The sequence below is a fragment of the Physeter macrocephalus genome, chromosome 2, assembly GCF_002837175.3.
Source record: "Physeter macrocephalus isolate SW-GA chromosome 2, ASM283717v5, whole genome shotgun sequence".
Taxonomy (NCBI): Eukaryota; Metazoa; Chordata; class Mammalia; order Artiodactyla; family Physeteridae; genus Physeter; species Physeter macrocephalus.
In genome coordinates, this window is record NC_041215.1 from 11,201,293 (window position 1) to 11,227,152 (window position 25,860).

A 25,860-nucleotide genomic window follows, 5' to 3' on the forward strand; every position below is an offset into this window, starting at 1 on the left:
GCATCTTTTCATGTGCCTGTTGGCCATCTGTATGTCTTCTTTGGAGAAATGTCTATTTAGGGCTGCAAAATTTCCTTCCTTTTGAAGGCTTAATAATATTCCATAGTGTGCATACTCCACATTTTGGTAATCCATTCATCAGTCAGTGGACACTTGGGCTGCTTCCATGTTTTAGCTATTGTGAATAATGGTGGTATGAAGATGGATGTACAAATAGCTATTTTAGCCCCTGCTTTCAACTCTTTAGGTATATACCCAGAAATGGAAATACTGGGTCAAATGGTAATTCTATTTTTAATTTTTTGAGCAACCTCCATTCTGTTTTTCTTAGTAGCTGTACCATTTTATATTCCCACCAAGAGTGCACAAGTGTTCCAATTTCTCCACACCCTTGCCAACCCTTGTTGTTTTCTGTGTTTTGATGGTAGCCATCCTTGTGGGTGTGTAGTGGTATCTCATTGCAGTTTTGATGTGCATGTTGAGCATCTTTTCGTGTGTTTATTGGCCATTCATATGTCTTCTTCGGAGAAATGTCTATTTGAGTTCTTTGCCCATTTTGGAATCGGGTTGTTTGGGGTTTTTTATTGTTGAGTTTTAAGAGTTTCTATATATTTTGGATGCTAATACCTTATAAGATATATTATTTGCAAATATTTATTCCTAGACTGTAGGTTGCCTTAAAAAGGCAACTGTAGATAGTGTCTTTTCATGTACAAAATTTTAAAATCTTCATGAAGTCCAGTTTGTCTATTTTTTCTTCTGTTACCTGTGCCTTTGGTGTCGTAGCCAAGAAATCACGGCCAAATCCAATGTCATGAAATTTTCATCCTATCAATATTTTAAAATCTATTGAGATTTAATTTGTGGCCTAAAATATGGTCTCTCCTGGAAAATGTCCCACGTGTACTTGAGGAAAATGTTTATGTTGTTGTTGGGTGGAATGTTTTGTATATGTCTATTATATCTAGTTGGTTTATTGTGTTAAGTCCTCTGTTTCCTTGCTTATCTTATGTCTGATTGTACTATCCATTATTGTGAGAGAGGTATAGAATCTGCATATATTATTGTAGAACTTTCTATTTCTCCCTTGAATTCTGTCAGTTTTTGCTTCATATATTTTGATGTAAATATTTATACTTGTTATATCTTCTTGCTGTTTTGAGTCTTTTATTAATATGTAATGTCCTTCTTTGTCTCTTATAAACTTTTTTGATTTAAACATCTATTTCTTTTCTTATATTATAATAACCACTCCTACTCTTTTTTGGTTACTATTTGCATGAACTATCTTTTTCCAGTTTTTCACTTTCAACTTGTTTGTGCCTTTGGATCTCAAGTGACTCTTGTAGTCATCATATAGTTAGGTCATGTTTTTAATCCATTCTGAAAATATCTGTCTTTTGATTGGAGAGTTTAAGTCTATTTAGATTTAAAGTAATTATTGATAAGGAGGGACTTACTTCTGTCATTGTGATACTAGTTTTCTATATGCCCCATAGCTTTTTTGTCTCTAATTTCCTGCATGATTATTTTTTTGTATTTAGTTGATTTTTTTGTAGTAAAATGTTTAAATTTCTTTTCTTTCCTTTTGTGTATATTTTATACCTATTTTCTTTGTGATTATCTTGGGGATTACCTTTAACATTCTAATTTGAATTTACAACAGTTTAACTTCAATAACATACAAAAACTCTGCTCCTTTAGAGTTCCATCCACAGCCAATTTGGTTGCTGATGTCACAAAATTACATCTTATACATTTTGTGCCCCCAAACATAAACTAACAATTTTTTAAAATGCATTGGTCTTTTAAATCATGTAGAAAACAAAAAGTGCAGTTACAAAACATTGTTACAATAATACTGGCTCTTATCACTAACAATGTATTTATTTTTATTGAGATCTTCATTTTTTCATATGCCTTTAAGTTACTGTCTAGTGTCCTTTCTTTTTACCTGCAGTGCTCCCCTGAGCATTTCTTGCATGGCAAGTCTAGTGGTCACAGACCCACTCTACATTTGTTTATCTAGGAATTTCTAAGAATAGCTTGGTTCCTCCCCCCTTTGGAGAGACAGTTTTGCCAGATTAAAATTCTTGGTTTGACAGTTTTTCTCTTTTATCAATTTAACTATATCTGTCCATTGTCTTCTGGTCTCCAAAGTTTCTGATGAGAAGTATACTGATAATCTTATTGAGGATCCCTTGTATGTGATGATTCTCTTCTCTTTTACTGCTTTCAGAATTCGTTCTTTGGCTTTTGAAAGTTTGATTATAATGTGTTTCAGTGTGGATCCTTTTGAATTCATCTTTCCTGGAGTTTGTTGAGCCCCTTGTATTTTTATATTTATATCTTTCATTAAATTTGCAAAATTTTCAGCTATTATTTCTTAAAATACTCTTTCTGCCCCTTTATCTCTCTCTTCTCCTGGGACACCCATAATGTGTATGTTGGCTTCTTGATGGTGTCCCACAGGTCCCTTAGGCTCTGTTTGCTTTTCTTCCATCTTTTTTCTTTCTGTTCCTCAACCTCAATAATTTCCACTGTCCTATCTTCAAGTTCACCGATTCTTTCTTCTGCCTGCTCAGAGCTGCCTTTGAAGCCATCTAGTGAAGTTTTCATTTCAGTCATTGTACTTTTCAGCTTCAGAGTTCCTTTTTGTTTTGTTTTTAGATTTTCTATCTTGGTTGATAGTTCCACTTTGCTCACACATTATTTTCTTGACTTTCTCCACATCTTTTAGTTCTTTGAGCATCTTTAAGACCATGTTTTAAAGTTTATCTAATACATCTGCCTTTATGTCTTTCTCAGGGACAGATTCTGTTAATTATATTTTTCCTTTGATTGAGCCATTTCCTGTTTCTCTGTATGTCTTGTGGTTTTTTGTCGAACACTGGACATTTTAACCTAACAATGTGGTAGCTATGGAAATCAGATCCTCCCCCTTACCCAGGGTTTGCTGGGTTTAAAAAAATTTGTGTGTGTTAGTGATTGTTGTAGGCTGTCTCTGTGCAGAGGACCAGTTTGAGGTTGAGATCTTATGTTTTTTCTGAACCTTTACCTGGGCATGCATGGTTACTTTCTAATTTTCCCCATATATTCAGTTGCTTTTGAATGTCCTACTCTTTAATGTCTGGATCCCAAAAAAGGAGAGTGAAAAATGAAGGGAGAAAAGGGCCATGGCCCCATAAATTCGCTAGAAGTCACTTCAGCTGGAGCAGGAGGTGCTTGTGACAATTGGGAGAAGTGCAACAACAATGGCTGCCTCCCTCTTTGTGTGTACCTCTGTGATCAGAACAGCAATCAAAACACAGATCCCCAATATACAGAGGACAGGGTCTTCTTTGTTCACCTTGGCTCTCACATGCTGTGTGCAAGCTCTCCAGGAATATGTGTACAGCCACCTGTCCCAGGGGTGGGGGTGTGTAGCTGTTATTGTGGTAAGAGTTGAAATTGACTAAGGTTGACTGCAATTTACCCTCCAAGCCTTCAACAGATTCTAGAGTTCCAAAATACTTACATCAGACAAATCCTGCCAGTGCAGTTGTCCTGGTGGGAGACAGATTCCTAGTGTTTCCTGCTTGGCCATCTCCCAGGATCCTCTCCACAAATCTCTCACAGACAATCATGGTATATACATGGATTCCAGGGCGTAGAATCCACTACCCCTCAGGAACTAAGGCCACAGATTGGGAAGCTTGGACCTAAATAAAAGAATGGCACTTTCCATTCTCTTCTAGCTGGAAGCTGCCTTTATATATCTTCTCATCCTGTATGAGACCCTGGGCCTGACTTACCCTTCATTCAAGATACAATTGCAGTGTTATGGCCTTCCCTCAGAAGAACTCAGTGAGAGAACCATCTAGAATGCAAGAACATGCTCTAGGATGCACAGATCAAAAGTGATCCAAGTAACCCTAGGGCCACCTAATGAAGTTTTGCAGTTTCTCAGTCAAGGCCAAGAAACCAAAAATAACTAGAAAGTAGCCCCATCTTTATTTAGGTCACTTAGATAACATTATATGGGTTCTGACTTCAATACAATACATATTTCTTCTTTATTTCCCTCTTCTCCTATTCCACACCAGAAAACCTGAAAATTACTATCAAAAAGAACTCTCTGACACTCAGCTCACAAGACCACACCGCTTCCCACTCACTCAACTCTTCATTGAATGTTCTTCAGTGAGCTTCTCTTGTCTTTTTTTTAGCTTTTAGAATTGTTTCTTTTTCTGTATAAACATTCACGAGACTCTCAAATCAATACATTTAACATTTTAATCATCTCAAAAAGTTCTCTTACTGCTTTGCAGCCAAACTCTTTCTTTTAAGGTAAGTATTGTTATCATTTCTGTCCTCATTAATGAGTTTTATGTTTTTGGACTTTATATAAATGGAATTACAGTACTCTTTTGCTCAATATAGTCTGTAAGATTTATTCATGTTCTGCATGTATCATTAGTTCCTTTTTGTTTATTGTTGAGGAATATTTAATCACATAAATACCAAAATTCATTTGTCTATTCTTCTGTTGACTGAATTTGGGTTGCTTCAGTTTGGGGCTATTGTGAATCAAACTTATGAACATTCTCTTACAACTCTCTCTACATATGTGCTTTCATTGATCTTGGGCACATACATGACAATGTGTTTACTTAGTTATGTAGTTCTGATAAACTACAAAGGATTTTCCAAAATGTATGTACAATTTTACACTGTCAGCAATGAATAAGAGTTACAGATCTCTTTGTCTGAAGAAGTCTTCATTTTACCTTCAGTTTTGAAAGATAATTCTAGATATAGAATTCTGGGTAGACAGTTTTCTGGTTTTATTTTGCTTTGCAAGAGGCTGCTTCATTTTATTCTGGCTTGCATAGTTTTTGATGAGAAACTTGTAACTCTTACATGTGATCTTCTGTATGAAATATTTCCCCACCCTCCCTGTCTTCAGGCTTTTCTTTGACTTTGTTTTGCAGCCATTTGAGTATGATTCCTTCTTTCTTTCTTTCTTTTGTTGAGCCATGTGGCCTTCAGGATCCTATTTCCCTGACCAAGGATTGAATCTGTGCCCCCTGCAGTGGAAGGGCAGAGTCCCAACCACTGGACCACCAGGGAATTCCATCGACTATGATGTTTCTAAGTGTATGTGTTTGCTTATTTTATTCTGGCCTGGGGCTCTCTGAACTTCTTGAACCTCTGGTTATTATAGTCTTTAATTTTGGAAATTTCTTGGCCATTATATCTCCACATATTTCTTATCCCCTGTACTCTCTTCTTCTGGGAATAATTCCACATATGTTACACTGCTATTGTCCCACAGCTCTTAAGTGCTCTGTTTTGCTTTATTCCCCACTCTTTTCCTTTTGTGTTTCAGCATGGGTAATAGCTATTAACCTATCTTCACATTCATTGATTTTTTCCTCATTTGTGTCCAGTCTGCTGATACACCCACTGAAGTAATTTTTAAATCTCTGATAATGTGTATTTCTGGCATTTCCAATTGGTCCTTTTTTTTTATAGTTTCCATATCTCTGCTTAAATTCTTCATTTTTTTCATGCTTGTTGTTTACTTCTTAATAATTTCTTCAACATATTAATCATAGTTATTTTAATGTTCCTTAAATATACTTTCAACATTTTGGTAATCTCTGGGCCTGACTGTGTTCAATGTTTTATCTCTTGACAGTGAGTCCAGTGTTTTATTCCCGCCTTTCCCATACCTTTGCGTCTGTGCATGTGTGTGTGTATATATGTGTATCTTTTAATTTTTGGTTGAATGTTAGACATTATAGAAGAATATTTAAGACTAAAGTCTCTGTACCCCAAAATAGGCACTCTTCTTCTTCTGTCAAAGCATTAGTAGGGTGGGGAAGGGCTGATCCAGGCTAGTGAGAACTTGAGCTGGGTTGTGGCTTCTGTTGTTGCTCTTACTGACTTCAGAGCACCAGAGGCCTCAGGTCCCTCCATGGTGGGCTGCTGCAATGCTGTGCTCTGTGTGAGACCTGGGGTGTTTCTCTGTTCCTGCTTCACCCTTCACTTCTCATCTATGTACATCCACAGCACATTTTGCTTGCCCTCCAGAAGAAAATTGCTGTTCTTGGTATTCATTACTAGGCTGCTATTGAGAAGGAGGAAACTTGATCCCCTGATCCAGCCTCAGCCTCAGGCAGAGCTGTGGGTCTTAGATTTGGAAATGGACCTCTGTGCACCACTACTCTGCCTTTGGGGCAGCTAAGATCTGCTTTGTATCTGTGATGGCTCTGAGAGGATCTAGACCCTGCCCTCATGGTAGCAGACCTCTCATGTTACTGATGTGGGCTCTTGGCACCTCAGATTTTCCAGGGATGTAGGGCTTGTTTCTACTCTTCCTCCAGAATAGTCCACCTGTACCAGGTCCTGAGGGCAGGAGTATGTGGTGGACCCCCCCACACACCACCAGTAGAAGGCTTCTGTTGCACATGTGAGTAGGGAAGCAAGCTGTGTTCTTACAGGTCCCCAGTGGTACGTGGTCATTTTCTGAACACCTGCACTGAGGTGCCCTCTCTGTGGACCCCTGCCGTGCTCCGAGTATATTTCATGAGCTGCTAGTGGAGACCTAAGGGAAAGACCTACCAGTGAGTGCAATCCTCCTCTTGTCTGATTTCTCATCATTCTGAACTGGCACGCTAGCCCACAATTGAAGAACTCATTGAAATTACAGCCAGCTGACTTCTCCCTTCCACTTCTGTGATACACCTCTTCCTTTGTGCTGTGCTAATAATGGTGAAGAGCTCATCATTCTGGCCCTCTGTCCACCTGGTTCCATGTGGGCCTTGGCATCTGTGTAAGGGATATTTTACCTTGCATCTACACTGTTTTCACTCAATGTCTTGGTTGCTCCACAAGACTCTCCACTCTTGACTCTTGACTCTTGGAACTGTGAAGTCTAACCTGGCCACTCTGCCCTTCCTGTGGAATTGTACATTCTGCACACATGGCTCGGGGTCCAACGGCAGACTGGGGGCACTGAGGCCCCTTGTGCTCCCTCTAGGGTCCTTCTCTCTGGAGCATCCTCCTTCTGGCATCTGCCTTTGCGGATTCCAGCTGCCTGTGCTCCTCCTCATGACACAGCCTGGAGTGTGCCCCAGGCAGGATGATGGGGCCCTTGCAGACCTTGCCTCATCTGTTCTCTTTTCTCAGGGACCACAGCCCTGCCCTGACTCAGGTCCAATGGGAAATAATTGCCTGCTGGGGAGACATGTTTACTGCTAGCTTATGGTAGAGGGAAGTTCACTCCCAGTCACCCCACTGTGGGCACAATGAAAGGCCTCAGGTAGATTTTTAGCTGGCTTAGTAGTTAAAAGTATTTCCTAACTGCATTTTACTGTGTTGCTTCTCCAGCATCCCCAACCCTGAGTTTTTTGACTCCTTCTATTGCTCTGCATTCCTATTTGCAATCATCTAATTCTTCTATGGCTCCTCTCCTGATATTAACTTGCCAACACAGCAGCAACCGCAAACACTGCTGATATTCTGCTTCCCATTTTCTTCCTTTGAGGTACACATTCGTTAGCTCTAAAACTGATTCCCCACCTACCGCAGGCTATGCCATCCCCAAATACATGCCCCCACTTGATACCCAATCGTTTGAGTCTTTAACCTGTGAGAACAGCTCCTTTCCAGGCAGAGCAGGCCCACTTGCACATTGGTCAGGAAAGTGTAAGTTTTCTGGGAGCAATTACTATATCCATTGGCATAGACAAGGACACATGGAATGACAACCCACAAAAATTGGAGGCTACTTTCTTGCACACAGTCTGTGCCATCTGCTCAATCTCACCCAGGGACTCAGCTGATGGAGCTGTTTGCACTTGAGCCACGGCAATGGGAATGTAATGGGCTGAACCAAGTCCTGGCTCTTACATCTCTCTTAGGAAGTGTCATGTGACACATGTTTAAACTTTATTGACCAAAGCCTGAGTCCCCATTGCAGAGAAAGGAGCCATGTGGAGGGTGGGAGCAAGAGAAGGAGCTCCAGTGTGAGCCCACTAGGGCTTGGGGCTTGGTGTGCCCTGCGGAACAGGTGTGAGCAGACCATTCACTGGGCCTGCACTCCTTTCTGACAGGAGACACTTCAGACAAGCTGCAGGAGGTGCAGCTCCCTCTGGTCCCATTGCCCCTATGCCAGCTGCTCTATGGACACAACGTCGTACATTCTGCCGGACATGCTGTGTGCGGGGGACCTCAGGGACATGAAGACTGCATGTGAGGTACAACCCACTGTGGGGGTGGGAGGCTAAGCCCAGGGATTTCAGATCTTCCATCTGCTTTAAGCACTCCTACCAGTAGGTAGGTGGTCCCAGACCACCTGACTGCTGTGGGGATCAGAAGTACATCTCCATGCAGCCATGAGTTGAGTGGGAGGCCACAGGGTAGCTTATGTGCAAATGGAACACAGACCTCAGTCAGGCCCTGTGGACCCCAGTGCTGGCCAGAGCAGCCCAGGGCTCCACATCTGCCCAGGGGCCATGCCTGCTGACTGTCACTCCATAGCACCCACCCTCTACTTGCAGGACAGTGCAGTGAACAATGCTTGCCTGCAGTAGGGCCTCCCCACTGACAAGGTGGGGCTGCATGAGTGGCAGGATCCTGGCCCCATCCCACAGTGTTGGCACTGGGCCACCCTCATGCAGGAGGCCCCAAACTCCCAGTTCACAAGAAACTCCTCTTTTTTCTGGGGTGACTCTGGGGGCCCACTTGTCTGTGAATTCAACCACACCTGGATGCAAATTGGAGTAGTGAGCTGGGGGCATGGTTGCACATACCCTATGTATCCTGCAGTTTATGCCCGAGTCTCCTTTTTCTCAGAATGGATTCATTATCACGTAGAAAACACACCCTTACCTCTTCAGCCACTCCCTACCCTTTCCTCCACTGCGGGGGCTGCCATCAATGTCCTTGTGACCTCGCTGGCTGTCCTGTCAACAGTGTAAGGACCACAGCCCTCATCCAGCTTCTTCATGGCTGCATGCCTCTGTTCCTACCCAGCTCCAGCCCAGGTCTTCACACAGCTGAGCAAGGTGAGGGCAATCAGCCAGGCCAACATGCGAGGTCCAAGAGGAGGCTGACCAGGGCCACACCCAGGAAGGCAGAGGCTGGTCTCATCACAGAAGGGCGGGGGTACATGAGAGAGCAGAGCACATTGGTTGAGTGCTCTGGGCACCTGAGATTTGGTAAGACATTAAATATTTACAAAGCAAGTGTCCCAGAAGTCCTATGTTCATCTTTCTACCCAGAGTGCAGGCTCCCTCATGCACACAGAGTACGTTCATCACCCTGCCTTATCAGAATGACAGGCAGAAGGGTGAGAGGAGAAAGATAAACCAAACTGCAGCCTCTCTAGAAAGGATAGCCATACAAACCCTGGTGTCTGGATATAGAATCCAGGGTGTGACCAAAGCCAGGGCAAAGGGAAGGTTGTCATCTTAAAAACTTAGACCTCTCAATATCAAAGAGTTTTAAATATTCAAACATCTAATTTGGAAAATGGAAAACATGAGCTGAGAGTAGGCACACAAAGGAAACTAAAAAAGATAAAAGCAGAAATCAATAGCCAAACATCAGAAAACACTAAAACTAGCATTTTAGAAATATAGATTTTGAGTGGCATGGACATATATACACTACCAAACGTAGGGTGGATAGCTAGTGGGAAGCAGCCGCATAGCACAGGGAGATCAGCTCGGTGCTTTGTGACCACCTAGAGGGGTGGGATAACGAGGGTGGGGGGGAGGGAGACACAAGACGGAAGAGATATGGGAACATATGTATATGTATAACTGATTCACTTTGTTGTAAAGCAGAAACTAACACACCATTGTAAAGCAATTATACTCCAATAAAGATGTTAAAAAAATATATAGATTTTGAAAAAAAATCAAGAAGTAGGAAAAGAAATCATGAATATAATCAAGGTATAATGTGAGGGGACTTCCCTGGTGGTGCAGTGGTTAAGAATCTGCCTGCCAATGCAGGGGACACGGGTTCAAGCCCTGGTCCAGGAAGATCCCACATGCCGCGGAGCAACTAAGCCCGTGCGCCACAACTACTGAACCCGCACTCCACAACTACTGAGGCCCGCGCACCTAGAGCCCGTGCTCCACGACAAGAGAAGCCACTGCAGTGAGAAGCCCGCGCACCTCAACGAAGACCCAATGCAGTCACACACAAAAAAAGATATAATGTAAGACCAAAAATACACAAGAAATGACAATTAAGCACAGGAAATTTAAGAAATCATAAGAGATATTGTACACCTCTATATAAATAAATTCAAAATGAAAAGTATCACTTTTTAGGAAATAACTAATTTACCAAAACTAACCTCAGTAGAGACAGAAGACTAGAGACCAGTTTCCATGGAAGAAATGGGGAAGTTTAAGAAAAAATTCTCCATCCTAGTAAAAGTCCTTAGTTGAAATGGCTTCCTTGGGAATCATATCAGGCCTTCAACCACAGGATTGTCCCAATGCTGTCCATGCTGTTCCAGACACAGACAAGGGAGGAGAGTGTTGTGAAGACAAAAACTGATCACACAGAAAACAATTAAGACAATCCAACTTGTCAATTAAAAAAAAATCCTGATGAAAGATTAGCAAACAATTCAACATTATTTTTTAAATAGAACATTATAATCATGTAGGATTTATTCCAGTAATGCAAAGATGATTAAGTATTAGAAAACCCATAGATATAATTCACCATACTAATTGCTTTTCTAAGGAGAATAAAATTAATGAAAAGGTGTTTAACAAATTCAAAACCCATTTCCAACTTTTTAAAAAGGAATCAATGGATAATAAGATATATATACCTCAGCCTAAAAGTTAGCACTTTCCTTAGTGAGGAAACATTGAGTGCCTTTCTGCTGAAGTTAGGGTCACAGAAATGTTGCTCCTCTATCCCCTGCTCCTTAACACCATATTGGAAGATTGGCCACCACAGCGGCACGAGAGGATCAACCAGGGAAATGGAAAAGAGCCTTTTAAACTACCTCCTATTATAAAAGAGAGCATATCTGGAACACCCAAGAGAAAACTATGAAACTACCACAAATAGTAAGAAAATTCGGTAAAGTCATTAGATAAAACATGACAAAATCAGTCTATATTCCAGTTAGAAGTTACATAATGGAAGACAAGACTCCAATTATAATAACAACGAAAGAGATAAGATACCTACAACCTTAACAAGAAATGTGAAAATAGATATGAGGAAATCTTTAAAATACTCCTGGGGAAAAAACAAAAACCAAAACAAAACATCACACATACATACAAAAGGAAAAGTAGATTTGTCTGAATGATGAGGCAGCCTATTATATTCTTGAACAGATCAACTCAAAATGTGTGTGTGTTTTTTTTTTCTGGAGCTAGATAAATTGATTTCAAAGTTTATATCAAAACACAAACAAGTGAGAAAACCCAGGAATAAAACTAAATACAGGGGCTTCCCTGGTGGCGCAATGGTTGAGAGTCCGCCTGCCGATGCAAGGGACGCGGGTTCGTGCCCTGGTCCGGGAGGATCCCACATGCCGCGGAGCGGCTGGGCCCGTGAGCCATGGCCGCTGAGCCTGCACGTCCGGAGCCTGTGCCCCGCAACGGGAGAGGCCACAACAGTGAGAGGCCCGCGTACCGCAAAAAAAAAAAAAACAAAAAAAAACTAAATATGAAGGCCATGGTGGGGACTAACCCAGCAGAAATTAAAATATCCCATAAAGATGCTGCAATTATAACATGCCATAAAGACTTGACAATTTGTGTCTGTGCATACACACCAGTGGATAGAACACTCAGAACTGGGCCCAAGTACATGTTGGAAAATCAGTGTATGGGAAATGTGTCACTTTAAATCACTGAATGTATTTAAGTTTTCAAAAGTGCAATTCGGCATGGCCATATAAAGTTGGTCCCAGAAACAGTATACATCCTGACCAAGGAGACTTTATTCCAGGAATTTTGGAATGATTGAACACTACAATTCTTTTAATAGTCAAAACATAACCACATTCATTCCATGCAACAGTCACAAGATATTTGTTGAACACTGCTGTGTGCCAAGCACTGTCAGGGCCTTGGAGTGACAAGAGGCACCTTGGCCTGAAGCTGAGATGAAGCTGCACTCGGGGCCAGAGCAATGCATTCCCATCACTGTGATCTGTGATGTTTGCAACACTTGAGTACTTTAACAGCAATTGGTTAAGACAAACTTTAACTGCATTTGGTGTCTTTCCCTGCCTCTCCTTCACTCTCATCCAGGGCCACTGGGGATCCAGCTAAGGGAGAGTCAGTGCGTGATACATCGTCCCACATTGCACTTATTTACATGGTATACATCCTTCTGTGACGAGGTGAGCCACTGCTAGCCATTTGGGTGCAGCAATGCTGCCAGGAACACTCAGGCCCTGTACTGTGCAGCACAGAGGCACAAGCTCATCTGCAAGCGAGAGTTTAGTTCTTACCACACAGGTCAAGATGGAATCTCTCTGCTGTCAGGAATATAGCTGATAATGCAGCATGTGCCGTAGTAAACATACCAAACATCTCCTGTTTGAATGGAATTTCAGGAAATACAACTTAAATCCCTGTGTCAGTTGGCCAGAAAACTTAAAGTACACAATGGCGAAGCGGCCATTGAAGCTGAGTGCTTCACGCATCCCAGATGAGCTTCATGCCTTAGTTCCTCTTCCTGGTCTGCCTTGGCAAAGTCTTGCTGGTTCCTGGTGAAAAAACAACACACTATGGCTGCAGATGCAGCCAAACTGCCTGGAAAAGTAAGTGCGCCAATGACACAACTCCTACACACATATGTCAGCGCATCGGAGACCACCACTCAGTAGAACAAAGTGGCAACTTAAAATGCATCTTGAATTGCTCTTGTGGAGGCCTTAATATCAAATTAATTTGTACCTTTTTTCAGTATTATTGATCATATTAAAATGCAAATAATGACAGGCAGGGAGTAACCTAGTCAAACAATAATCAAGAGAAAAAGAAGCCAAAAATGCAAACCAGAAACAAAAGGAAAGACTTCAGAGACAAAACTTCTCTTATTACATCCAAATGCAAACTAAAGACTCTGGTAGTCAAAATCATGAAGGAAATAAGGATAACAGTCATGAGAACCAGTTGAGAGAGAATGGAAATGACAACAGAAGAGTCAAAGCAGTTTACGAGAACAAGGACATTCTAATCATGAACTGAAACAGCAGAAGTGAAAGTGACAACACATAGTGAGAGGGCCAGAAGGGTGGGCACAGCAGGTTGTTTTGATGAATTTGCTGATCTTGGTAAGTCCCATGTTCTTCCACTGTGAGTGCAGTTCATCAACACTGCTAATGTGAAAGAATTTGTATTTCAGGCATGATCACAATAATATTTACAGAGAATCAAAGAGAACACACATCTAGAAGTTTCAACCAATGTTTAAACATGGTTTTAGGTGGTCATACTTTTATGATGTCTTGGTAAGTTCTCCAAGACTAAAGTTTCCACTTACTGTTTTGTTTTAAACGTTTTTTCTTCTTTTATTGTGGTAAATACACATAACATAAAAATTAGCATTTAGACCATTTAAAAGTGTACAGTTATTTCAGTGGCATTAAGTTCAGTTTACATTGTTGTACAACCATCACCACTACTCATCACCAGAACTTTTTCACCTTCCCAAACTGAAACTCTTTACCCTTTAAACAATAACTCTTATTCCCTCCTTCCCTAGTTCCTGGAACCCACCATTCCACTTTCTGTCTCTATGAATTTGCTACTCCAAGAAACTCATATAAGCGGAATGACACGGTATTTGTCATTTTGTGTCTGACATTTCACTTAGCATAATGTTTTCAAGGGTTCTTCCATGTTGTAATCTGTACCAGAATTTAATTCCTTTTAAGACTGAATAATATTCCATCAGATGTATACACTACATTTTGTTAGTCCATTCATCTGTCATTGGGCATTTGGGTCGTTTCTACCTTTTTGCTAATGTGAATAATGCTGCTATGCACATTTGTGTGCAAATATCTGAGTCCTGCTTTCAATTCTTTTGTGTATATACCCAGAAGCAGAATTGCTGGATCATATGGTAATTCTATATTTAATTTTTTGAGGAACTGCCATACTGTTTTCACAGCAGGTGCACCATTTTACATTCTCAACAGCAATGTACAACGGGTCCAACTTCTCCACAACTTCGAAAACACTTGTTTTCTGATTTTTTAAAATAGCCATTCTAATGTATGTGTAGTCTTGTGTTTGGATTTATGTTTCCCTAATTATTAGTGATGTCAAACATCTCTTCATGTGTTTATTATTTCTTGGGAGAAATGTTTATTCAAACCCCTTGCCCATTTTTTATTTGGTTGCTTTCTGTTGTTGTAGAGTTTTAGGCATTGTTTATATATTCTGAATATTAATCCTTTATGTGATTTGCAAATTTTTTTCCAATTCTGTGGTTTGCCTCTTTACTCATTTTTAGATTTTTAATTGTGGCAAAATACACATAACATAAAGCTTACCATCTTAACCATTTTTAGTGTACATTTCAGTGGTATAAGATACATTCATATTGTGTGCAGCCATCACCAACATCCATATCTTTTCATCTTGTAAAACTAAGACTGTATTTATTAATGACTCTCCACTTCCCCTCCCCCAATCCTGCAATCCTCATTCTACTTTCTGTCTCTATGAATTTGACTGCTATAGGATCATATAAGTGGAATCATACAGCATTTGTTCTTGGAATCAAACAGCATTTGTTCTTTCGTGACCAGCTTCTTCCACTGAGCATGTCCTCAAGATTCATCCATGCTGTAGCATATGTCAGAATTTCCTTCCTTTATTGAGCTGAAACTATTCCATTGTCAATACTTATTTTCTGCTTTTTGATAGCAAGCATCCTAATGGGTGCGAGGTGATATCTCATTGTTTTTGATTTGCATTTCTCTAATGAGCATCTTTTCATGTGCTTGTTGGCCATTGGTATACCATCTTTAGAGAAATGTCTATGTAAGTCTTGGCTGATTTTTAAAATCAGATTGTTTCTTTTTGTTGAGTTATAAGAGTTCTTTGTATACTCTGGGTATTAACTCATCACATATATGATTTGCAAATATTTTCTCCCATTCTATAGGGTGCCTTCTAACTCTGCTGATTATGCCTTTTGATGCACACTTTTTAAGTTTGGTGTAGACCATTTGTCTATATTTGCTTTGCCTTTACTTGTGGTGTCATATCAAAAAAAAATCATTGCCAAATCCAATTTCATAAAGCTTTTCTCCTACGTTTTCTTCTGGGACTTTATTAGCTTAAGGTCTTATGTTTAGGTCTTTAATCCATTTTGAATTAATTATTGTATATGATATAAGATAAGGGCTCAATTTTTAAAAAATGAAGTATAGTTGATTTACAATGTTGTGTTAGTTTCAGGTGTACAGCAATATATATTATTTTGCAGATTCTTTTCCATTATAATTTATTACAATTTATCTCTCCCCCACACCCCACTATCCTCTTTGTTAACCATAAGTTTGTTTGCTCCTAAGTATTTTGTTCTTTTTGATACTATGGTAAATTGAGTTATTTTCGTAATTGCATTTTTGGATTATTTGTTGCTAGTGTACAGAAATAAAATTTATTGCTGTCTATTATTCTTATGGCCTACAACTATTATCAGTTAGAACATATTTTTTATTTTTTATTGAAGCATACTGGATTTGCAATATTTTGTTAGTTTCAGGTATACAGCAAAGTGATTCAGATATATATGTACATATATATATTCTTTTTCAGATTCGTTTCCATTATAGGTTATAACAGGATATTAAATATAGTTCCCTGTGTTATACAGTAGGTCCTTGCAGTTTATCTATTTTATATATAGTAGTATGTATCTGTTAATCTCAAACTCCTAATTTATGCCTCCCTGCCTTTTCCTTTTGGCAACCTTAAGTTTGTTTTCTGTGTCTGTGAGTCTATTTCTGTTTTGTAAATAAGTTCATTTGTATCATTTTTTTTAGATTCCACATGTAAATGATACCACATGATACTTGTCTTTCTCTGTCTGACTTACTTCACTTAGTATGATAATCTCTAGGTCCATCCATGTTGCTGCAAATGGAATTATTTCATTCTTCTTATGGATGACAAATATTCCATTGTTACATATATACCATATCTTTTTTTTAACATCTTTATTGAAGTATAATTGCTTTACAACGGTGTGTTAGTTTCTGCTTTATAACAAAGTGAATCAGTTATACATATACTTATGTTCCTATATCTCTTCCCTCTTGCGTCTCCCTCCCTCCCACCCTCCCTATCCCACCCCTCTAGGTGGTCACAAAGCACCAAGCTGATCTCCCTGTGCCATGCAGCTGCTTCCCACTAGCTATCTATTTTACATTTGGTAGTGTATATATGTCCATGCCACTCTCTCACTTTGTCACAGCTTACCCTTCCCCCTCCCCATATCGTCAAGTTCATTCTCTAGTAGGTCTGTGTCTTTATTCCCATATCTTCTTTATCTATTCACATGTTGATGGATATTTAGGTTGCTTCCATATCTTGGCTATTGTAAACAGTGCTGTTATGAACACTAGGGTGCATGTATCTTTTCAAATGAGAGTTTTCATCTTTTCCAGATTTAGGTGCAGGAGTGGGATTGTGTGATCATATGGTAACTATTTAGTTTTTTAAGGAACCTCCATACTGTTCTCCACAGTGGCTGTACCAATATACATTCCCACCAACAGTGTAGGAGGGTTCCCTTCTCTCCATACCCTCTCCAGCATTTATTGTTTGTAGATTTTTGATGATGACCATTCTGACCGTGTGAGGTGATAACTCATTGTAGTTTTGATTTGCATTTCGCTAATAATTAACAATGTTGAACATCTTTTCATGTACCTCTTGGCGATCTGTATGTCTTCTTTGGAGAAATGTCTATTTAGGTCACCATTTTTTGACTGGGTTGTTTGTTTTTGTGAAATTAAGTCACATGAGCTGTTTGTAAATTTTGGAGACTAGTCCCTCATTGGTCGCATCGTTTGCAAATATCTTCTCCCATTCTGTGGGTTGTCCTTTCATTTTGTTTATGGTTTCGTTTGCTGTGCGAAAGCTTTTGAATTTAATTAGGTCTCATTTGCTTATTTTTGTTTTTATTTCCGTTACTCTGGAAGACAGATCGAAAAAGATATTGCTGTGATTTATGTCAGAGAGTGTTCTGCCTATGTTTTTCTCTAAGAGTTTTATAGTAATAAACTTTTAGCCAGACTCATCAAGAAAAGAAGGGAGGGGGCTCAAATCAATAAAATTAGAAATGAAAAAAGAGAAGTTACAACGGACACCACAGAAATACAAAGGATCATAAGAGACTACTACAAGCAACTGTATGCCAAAAAATCGACAGCATGGAAGAAATGGACAGACTCTTAGGAAGGTACAATCTCTGAACCAGGAATAAATAGAAAATATGAACAGACCACCACAAGTACTGAAATTGAAACTGTGATTTAAAAACTCCCAACAAACAAAAGTCCAGGACCTGATGGCTTCACAGGTGAATTCTACTAAACATTTAGAGAAGAGTTAACACATATTCTTCTGAAAAGGTTCCAAAAACTTGCAGAGGAAGGAACACTCCCAAACTGTTCTATGAGGGCACCATCACCCTGATACAAAAACCAGACAAAGATACCACAAAAAAAGAAAATTGGAGGCCAATATCACTGAGAAACATAGACGCAAAAATCCTCAACAAAATACTGGCAAACTGAATCCAACAATACATTAAAAGGATCATACACAATGATGAAGTGGAATTTATCCCATGGATGCAAGTATTTTTCAATATCCGCAAATCAGTCAAAGAGATAGACCACATCAACAAATAGAATAAAAGCCATATGATCTCCCTCCCTCCCACCCTCCCTATCCCACCCCTCTAGGTGGGAGGGAGGGAGACACAAGAGGGAAGAGATATGGGGACATATGTATATGTATAACTGATTCACTTTGTTATAAAGCAGAAACTAACACACCATTGTAAAGCAATTATACTTCAATAAAGATGTTTAAAAAAAAACAATTTGAACATACAACAAAAAATTTAAAAATTAAAAAAAAATAAACTTCTAGGATACACAAATAAACCTAAATTTTGATGCCAAAATTAAAAAACAGAAACAAAAACCATATGATCATCTCAATAGATGCAGAAAAAGCTTTTGACAAAATTCAACACCAATTTATCATAAAAACTCTCCAGAAAGTGGGCATAGAAGGAACATACAACAACATAATAAAGGCCATATATGACAAACCTACAGCTGACATCATTCTCAATGGTGAAAAGCTGAAAGCATCTCCTCTAAGATCAGGAAAAAGACAAGGATGTCCACTCTTGCCACTTTAATTCAACATAGTTTTGGCAGTCCTAGCTATGGCAATCAGAGAAGAAAAAGAAATAAAAGAAATCCAAATTGGAAAAGAAGAAGTTAAACTGTCACTGTTTGCAGGTGACATGATACTATAAATAGAAGATCCTAAAGACACTACCATAAAACTGCTAGAGCTCATCAATGAATTCAGTAAAATTGCAGGTTACAAAATTAATACACAGAAATCTGTTGCATTTCTCTACACTAACAATGAAAGATCAGAAAGAGAAATTAAAGAAACAGTCCCACTTACCATCGCATCAAAAAGAATAAAATACCTAGGAATAAATCTACCTAGGGAGGCAAAAGACTTGTACTTGGAAAACTACAAGACACTGATGAAAGAAATCGAAGACACAAACAGCTGGAAAGATATACCATGTTCTTGGATTGGAAGAATTAATATTGTTAAAATGACCATACTACCCAAGGCAATCTACAGAGTCAGTGCAATCCCTATCAAATTACCAATGGCATTTTTTACAGATCTAGAGCAAAAAAATTTTAGATTTGTATGGAGACACAAAAGACCCTGAATAGCCAAAGCAATCTTGAGAAAGAAAAATAGAGCTGGAGGAATCAGGCTCCCTGACTTCAGACTATACTAAAAAGCTACAGTAATCAAGACAGTATGGTACTGGCACAAAAACAGAGATATAGATCAATGGAACAGGATAGAAAGCACAGAAATAAATCCCTGCACCTGTAGTCACTTAATCTACGACAAAGGAGACAAGACTATACAATGGAGAAAAGACTGTCTCTTTAATAAATGGTGCAGGGAAAACTGGACAGCTACATGTAAAAGAATGAAATTAGAACATTCTCTAACACCATACACAAAAATAAACTTAAAATGGATTAAAGGCCTAAATATAAGATTGGATACTGTAAAACTCCTAGAGGAAAACATAGGTAGAACATTCTTTGACATAAATTGCAGCAATATTTTCTTGGATCCATCTCCTAGAGTAATGGAAATAACAAAAGTAAACAAATGGGGTCTAATTAAATTCAAAAGCTTTTGCGCACGAAGAAAACCATAAACAAAACAAAGATACAACCCACAGAATGAGAGAAAAAAATTGCAAATGATGCCACTGACAAGGGGTTTATCTCCAAAACTTACAAACAGCTCATGCAGCTCAATAGCAAAAAAAACAAACAACCCAATCAAAAAATGGGTGGAAAACCTAAATACACATTTCTCCAAAGAAGACATACAGATGGAAATAGGCACATGAAAAGCTGCTCAACATGGTTAATTATTAGAGAAATGAAAATCAAAACTACAATGAGGTATCACCTCACACCAGTCACAATGGGTATCATCAAAAAGTACTAACAATAAATGCTGGAGAGGGTGTGGATAAAAGAGAACCCTCCTACGCTGCCGGTGAGAATGTAACTTCGTATAGCCACTATGGAGAACGGTATGAAGGTTCCTTAAAAAAACTAAAAATAGAGCTACCATATGATCCAGCAATCCCACTCCTGGGATACATCCAGAGAAAAGTATGGTTGAAAGGATACATCCACCCCAATATTCATTGCAATGTTGTTTACAATAGCCAAGACATGGAAGCAACCTAAATGTCCACTGATAGATGAATGGATAAATAAGATGTGGTATATATGTACAATGGAATATTACTCAGTCATTAAAAAGAATGAAATAATGCCATTTGCAGCAACATGGATGGACCTGGAGATTATAATACTAAGTGAAATAGGTCAAACAGAGAAAGACAAATATCATATGACATCACTTATATGTGGAATCTAAAAAAATGATACAAATGAACTTATTTCCAAAACAGAAACAGACTCACAGACTTAGAAAACAAATTTATTGTTACCAGAGGGGAAAGGTAGAGGGGGAGGGATAAATTGGGACTCTGGGATTGACATATACACACTGCTGTATTTAAAATGGATAACCAGCAAGGACCTACTGTATAGCACATGGACTCTGCTCAATATTCTGTAATAACGTAAATGGGAAAAGAATTTGAAAAAGAACAAGTATACATATATATATAACTGAATCACTTTGCTGTACACCTGAAACTAACACAACACTGCAAATAAACTATAGTCCAATATAAAATTAAAATTTAAAAAATAAAGTAAAAGACTACATAACAGAACATATGATTAGGGTGGAGGAGGTAGAGCTAAGTTCTCATATTATCCAGGATGACTAAATGTTCTGGTTAATTTTATTCTTTGATTAAATTATGATTATAAATTATAATTTTTAGAATAAAAACTGAAAGAATAGAAACAGAGTGTACAATTATAAATAATAAAGGAGGAAGTGGAGAACTTTATCAGCCAATCCAAAGGCGGCAGGAAAGAAGAGAAAATGAACCAGCATAAGGGAAGGAAGAATAGGAAGCATGGAATAAAGTAGTAGATTTAAACCAAACACACCAGCAATTACTCTAAATATAAATGTACCAGACACTCCAATGAAAATCAAGCATGGTCAGGCTGGTAAAAAAACAAACAAAAAAACAACAAAAACCATATACTATTACAGGAAATGTACCTAAAACAAGAGAAGTTAATTAAATAGAAACTAAACATGTGATAGAGAGGATCTATAAAGTCAAAAGTTGGTACTTTGAAACGGCTATTCACTTTTCAAAGTCTTTAGGTGGTTGTTTTTTATGTTTTATCCAGTTTATAGTTGTTATTTGCAGGAAGTTTGGTCTGATAGGCACTACTTAGCCATTCACAGAAGCAGAAAACATATTAATTGATTAACAGAGAAAAATCATATGTTTATTCCAATCAATGCAGAAAATACATTTCATAAGCTTCAACTCTATTTTTGATTAAAATACACCCAGGGCAAACTGGGTATACATCAGGGAAACATCCTGCCTTGGCAAAGGCTCTACGCAAATGTGAGAACATTCACTGTGGGAAAACATCTCTGTGCAGCCTTGTCCAGACTGGGAACTCCGAAAGAGTACTCAGCACGCCCCTTAGTGCTTATAGCATATTGACATCTTGGCCAAGGCTGAGTAGAGGAAGGACTGGAAGGGGAGTAAATCTGATGATATTTCAGATGATAGGCTAGCCTGTCCTCCTAGAAGAATCAACAGAGTCAACAAACTATTAAAACAATGTTTAAAAATTCAGCACGTTTTCCAGACGCACAATCAGCCTACAAAAATCAATAGCAGGGCTTCCCTCGTGGCACAGTGGTTGAGAGTCCGCCTGCCGAGGCAGGGGACACGAGTTCGTGCCCCGGTCCAGGAAGATCCCACATGCCGCAGAGCGGCTGGGCCCGTGAGCCGTGGCCGCTGAGCCTGTGCGTCCGGAGCCTGTGCTCCGCAACGGGAGAGGCCACAACAGTGAGAGGCCTGCGTACCACAAAAAAAAAAAAAAAAAAAAAAAGAATGGTGGAAGCTACGGGTCTTTTGGTCCCCTCTGCTGGGCAGGCAGCAGGTGTGGTCTGATGACCTTAGTTATATGGGGACGACCCAGGATCAAGGCTCTGTGCAGTCTGGTCACAGCTCCAGGAACTTCAGAGAAATCCTGTGTGTTCCCGCAAGGTCCTCCTCAGGTCTCCACATCAAAGACAGCTGGAAAATGTGTTTGTCTCTTGAGATTTTTGTCTTGGACCTTAATCTGCTGTCTGAAGTTTCCGAATTTCTCCTATTCGGGAAACAGTTTTTGTCTTTGTGGCTCTTCCAGCTTGTCACCCAACCCAACAAGCTGCCAGGACTCTGCTGGTCCCTCTTTTCCAGCCACCCACAGCCAAGCCAAGCCACAACATGGCTGATAGGAGGCCCAGAACTGGCAAGTGCCCTTGGAAAGGCCTTCCTGGTCCTCAACTCACCCCACCAGGGCTCTCTCCAGCACTCCTCCCACTGACTGGCCTTGGTTTCCCCAATACCACAGGACTGTGGAAACGTTTATTCTGTCTGCAGAGCATCTCAGCCTGTCCTCTAACTCTGCTGCCTACAGAGCTGCAGTCCTGAGAGGCCCGGCAGGGAGACCCAGCCCTGTGTGGAGACCTCCTCGGTCTCAGTGTTACTCAGGTCCAACATGTCCATCCAGAGCTCTGCTGCTTTTCACCGTCAACAGGCAGGGGCCACGGAGGGCGTGGACCAGAGGCTTCCTCCTTGCATCTGCCCTGAATTTCTGCGGTTCCTTGGGTGGCTGTCTTGGTGTGTGGTCTCATGTCAGCTTGCCTGTGAGTTTGTTCCAGGCTAGACCATTTTCAATTGTTGTAGGCCATGTTAGGTTCTGACAACGTGATTTTCTTACAAATGAGACTGTGAGGAGGGCAGGCACATGGGCTGCGTTTTTCTCCTGCTCCTGCCTCCTGTGAGGACAGTGATGCCATAGGGCCACACCCGCCACCAGCTCCTGGGCACACAGTCTCCAGGCACCCTCCAAGTAGGGCCATCCCTCAGTGGGCTGTAGAATCAACTTTTGATCCCTGGCCTGACAAGGCCTCTGCAGGGCCACAAAGTCCCTTAGTGGCCGCCTCTGAAAGTCTCAACTAGCTACTTGTTACTTAAGAGAGAAGCGTAATTGTTCTGTATATTGATCTCCAATCCGTTAAATCTGATTAACTCTCCAAGTGTTACAAAATTTGTCTGTAGATTCTTCTTAGGTTTCCAAGTTAGGTCATCAATCATCTGAAAATAAAGGGACTTTACTTTATTTCCTTTGTTTGCCTTTCATTTTCTTATTACTTCTAGGAAGGCAATGATAGTTTTACAGTAGAAAACGCATAACTATGATTAACATCAAAAGAATAAAAGAGAAAACACACGTGAGCGTTTCAAACACTTTTGATAAAATTCCACATGAAATCATGATTCAAACATCACAGGTCCATCCACCTAAACCACACTGGGCACACAGGCAAGCATGCAGGCAGGCCTGTATACAGAGTCCTGGCGTCAGCCCAGCACTGCTCAGTCCCCTGCCAGCTCCAGCTCACACCTCAACGTTCCTCCAGGAAATGACAGAGACAAGAGGCTGCTTTCTCAGTCATGGCCTGAGCAATCCCACTGCCAGGGGGTCTTTCAGTCAGCCCAGGAGCAATCTCCTACCTCCCAATTTGTCTGTGTGGGTGAGTTTCTATACCCAGAAAGATCTGCTGCAGGCAACTGTGAAGTGAGCAACGCCTGGCTTGGAGGTGCTGAGTTACAGTGGCAAAAATGGCAAGTTGAACCTAGTAGTTTCCAACATTTCACTTGTTTGGGCAGGGGGAGCTTTCAGAAGGAGTCCAGGTATGCACAGATCATAGGGGCCTAGAAGGCCTGGCCCTAGGGACTCTAAGAGCACAGCTTCATGTCTAGTCAGGCCCTGCAAGAGCAGCTGCAGGGGTGCTTGTGGGGCAGGGACCAGTGAGCAGGGCGCCTGGCATCCAGTGGACTGCAGCATGTGCAGATCTCAGGCTGGGCACTGGGCCGCTCCCTGTTGGCCCCTTTGGGCAGGGGTCCTGCAGTGTGTGTATGCCTACCCCAGCAGGGGTTGTGGGAAGGGAGCCTCAAGGGCGATGTTCTTAGGAGCCCTCTGTTCTGCAGGCCAGTGTCGGGGATACCAGACGCCCGTGTGCAGAAGGATTTCAACTCTGGCCTTTGGAGCCTGTGTCTGTGAGTGAGCAGGCAACTGAATCCAGAGTGGACAGAGGATTTGCTCCCCACCAGCCTGGTCTGCCCCAGCCAGCTCTTGGTCAGCTCCCAGGGGATGCCTGACCACCAGATTCTGGTGGCTTATGGTGCCTGGTGATCAAAGTGAGAGTTCAGGAAACAGGAGGGCCAATCTCCTCCCAGCCCACAGCAAACTCTTCTCTTCAGGGGAATTCTGGCGGACTGATGGTCTGTAAATCGAGCCACATCTGGATGCCACGTAGAAAAGTGGCGAGGCTGCCCTCCCTGTGTTCCCAGGCATTCGTGTCAATTCTCATATTGCACAGAATCTATGGATTTCATATCGCTAAGTATACTGCCACCTCCTCGGGGTGTCTCAGGCCCCACAGAGGACCCTGCTTCCCTGACCCTGCCAGCACCTCAAGGTCGCTCTATGTCTCTCAAGACACAAAGGGCTCACCCTGCTCGCCAGGCTTCTTAAGCTCCAGCCTTTTAGGCAGCATATTCTCTCTCCCCAAATCGCTTTACCTTCTGTCCCTTTGCATCTGTCATAGTGGTCACCACCTGGGTAAATGGACTGTGGAGGGACTGAGTACAAGAAGTAAGAACAGGCTTTGGGTGCCAGAGCTTGAAGCAAGACTAGAAGGGGTGTGTGTGGTCCTGAAGTGGCTGATGGGCACCCAAGGATTACATGGAGGAGACGACGGACTGCTCTGAGCTGTAATCGTGTCTGAGATTTTATAAGGTCATTGAAGCTTTACAAAAAGGGAGACCCGGAATTCTTGCATTTGTTGCCCTAACATCAGGCCCCTTGACCCCTTTGCACACACAATGTCTCAGTGTAGCAGCTGCTCAGAGCCAAGGCCTTTTTTGTTCACCAGTCTGGGCTCCTTGGTCCTGCTGGCAATCTTGCTACTTAGGGTCTGCTTGCATTCAACATCTCTGTGTTCTCTCCTCTAGACTTGAGGAAACCAAGATGGGTGGGTAGCTGAGCTCCTCAGACTGTGGCTTCCTGGGAGAGCAGAGGAATGAGGTCAGAGAACCCTCTGCCTAGAGATGGTAGCTAGAGTATAGGTTGAAAGCACTCTTTACTATTGAACACACAGAGACATAATAGAAAAACCAAACTTGACATGTACACAACCAAAAGTCAGTTGGGAAATAGCATAAAGAAGGTAAATCTGACAGAAGAGCTTAGATCAAAAGAAATGGAATAATAGAGCAGTTGCTTTGATAAAGAAGATGTGGTACATATATACAATGGAATATCACTCGGCCATAAAAGAGAACGAAATAATGCCATTTGCAGTAACATGGATGGGCCTAGAGATTGTTATACTGAGTGAAGTAAGACAGAGAAAGACAAATACCATGTAATATCGCTATGTGGAATCTAAAAACAGGGGGTATAAGTGAACTTATCTACAAAACAGAAATAGAGTTACAGATGTAGAAAAAAAAATTATGGTTACCAGGGGATAAGTGGGGGAGGCATAAATTGGGAGATTGGGATTGACATATACACACTACTGTATATAAAATAGATAACTAATAATGACCTACTGTATAGCACAGGGAACTCTCGTCAATACTCTGTAATGGCCTATATGAGAAAAGAATCTTAAAAAGAGTGGATATATGCATATGAATAACTGATTCACTTTGCTGTGCAGCTGAAACTAACACAACATTGTAAATCAACTATACTCCAATAAAATTTTTTTTTAAATAGAGCAGTTCCTAAAAGGACTTTAATTA

General features: G+C 40.6%; 1 protein-coding gene across 1 annotated transcript in view; it reads left to right on the forward strand.

The window, feature by feature from the left end:
• Positions 1–8,969, forward strand: part of PRSS38 (serine protease 38) — a 25,419-nt gene extending 16,450 nt beyond the window's left edge. Inside the window, 3 exon segments of the mRNA XM_007113927.2 lie at positions 8,103–8,179; positions 8,181–8,246; positions 8,688–8,969. Of these exon segments, the coding sequence (XP_007113989.2) occupies positions 8,103–8,179; positions 8,181–8,246; positions 8,688–8,969 (425 nt within the window).
• The last annotated feature ends 16,891 nt before the right edge of the window (positions 8,970–25,860 follow it).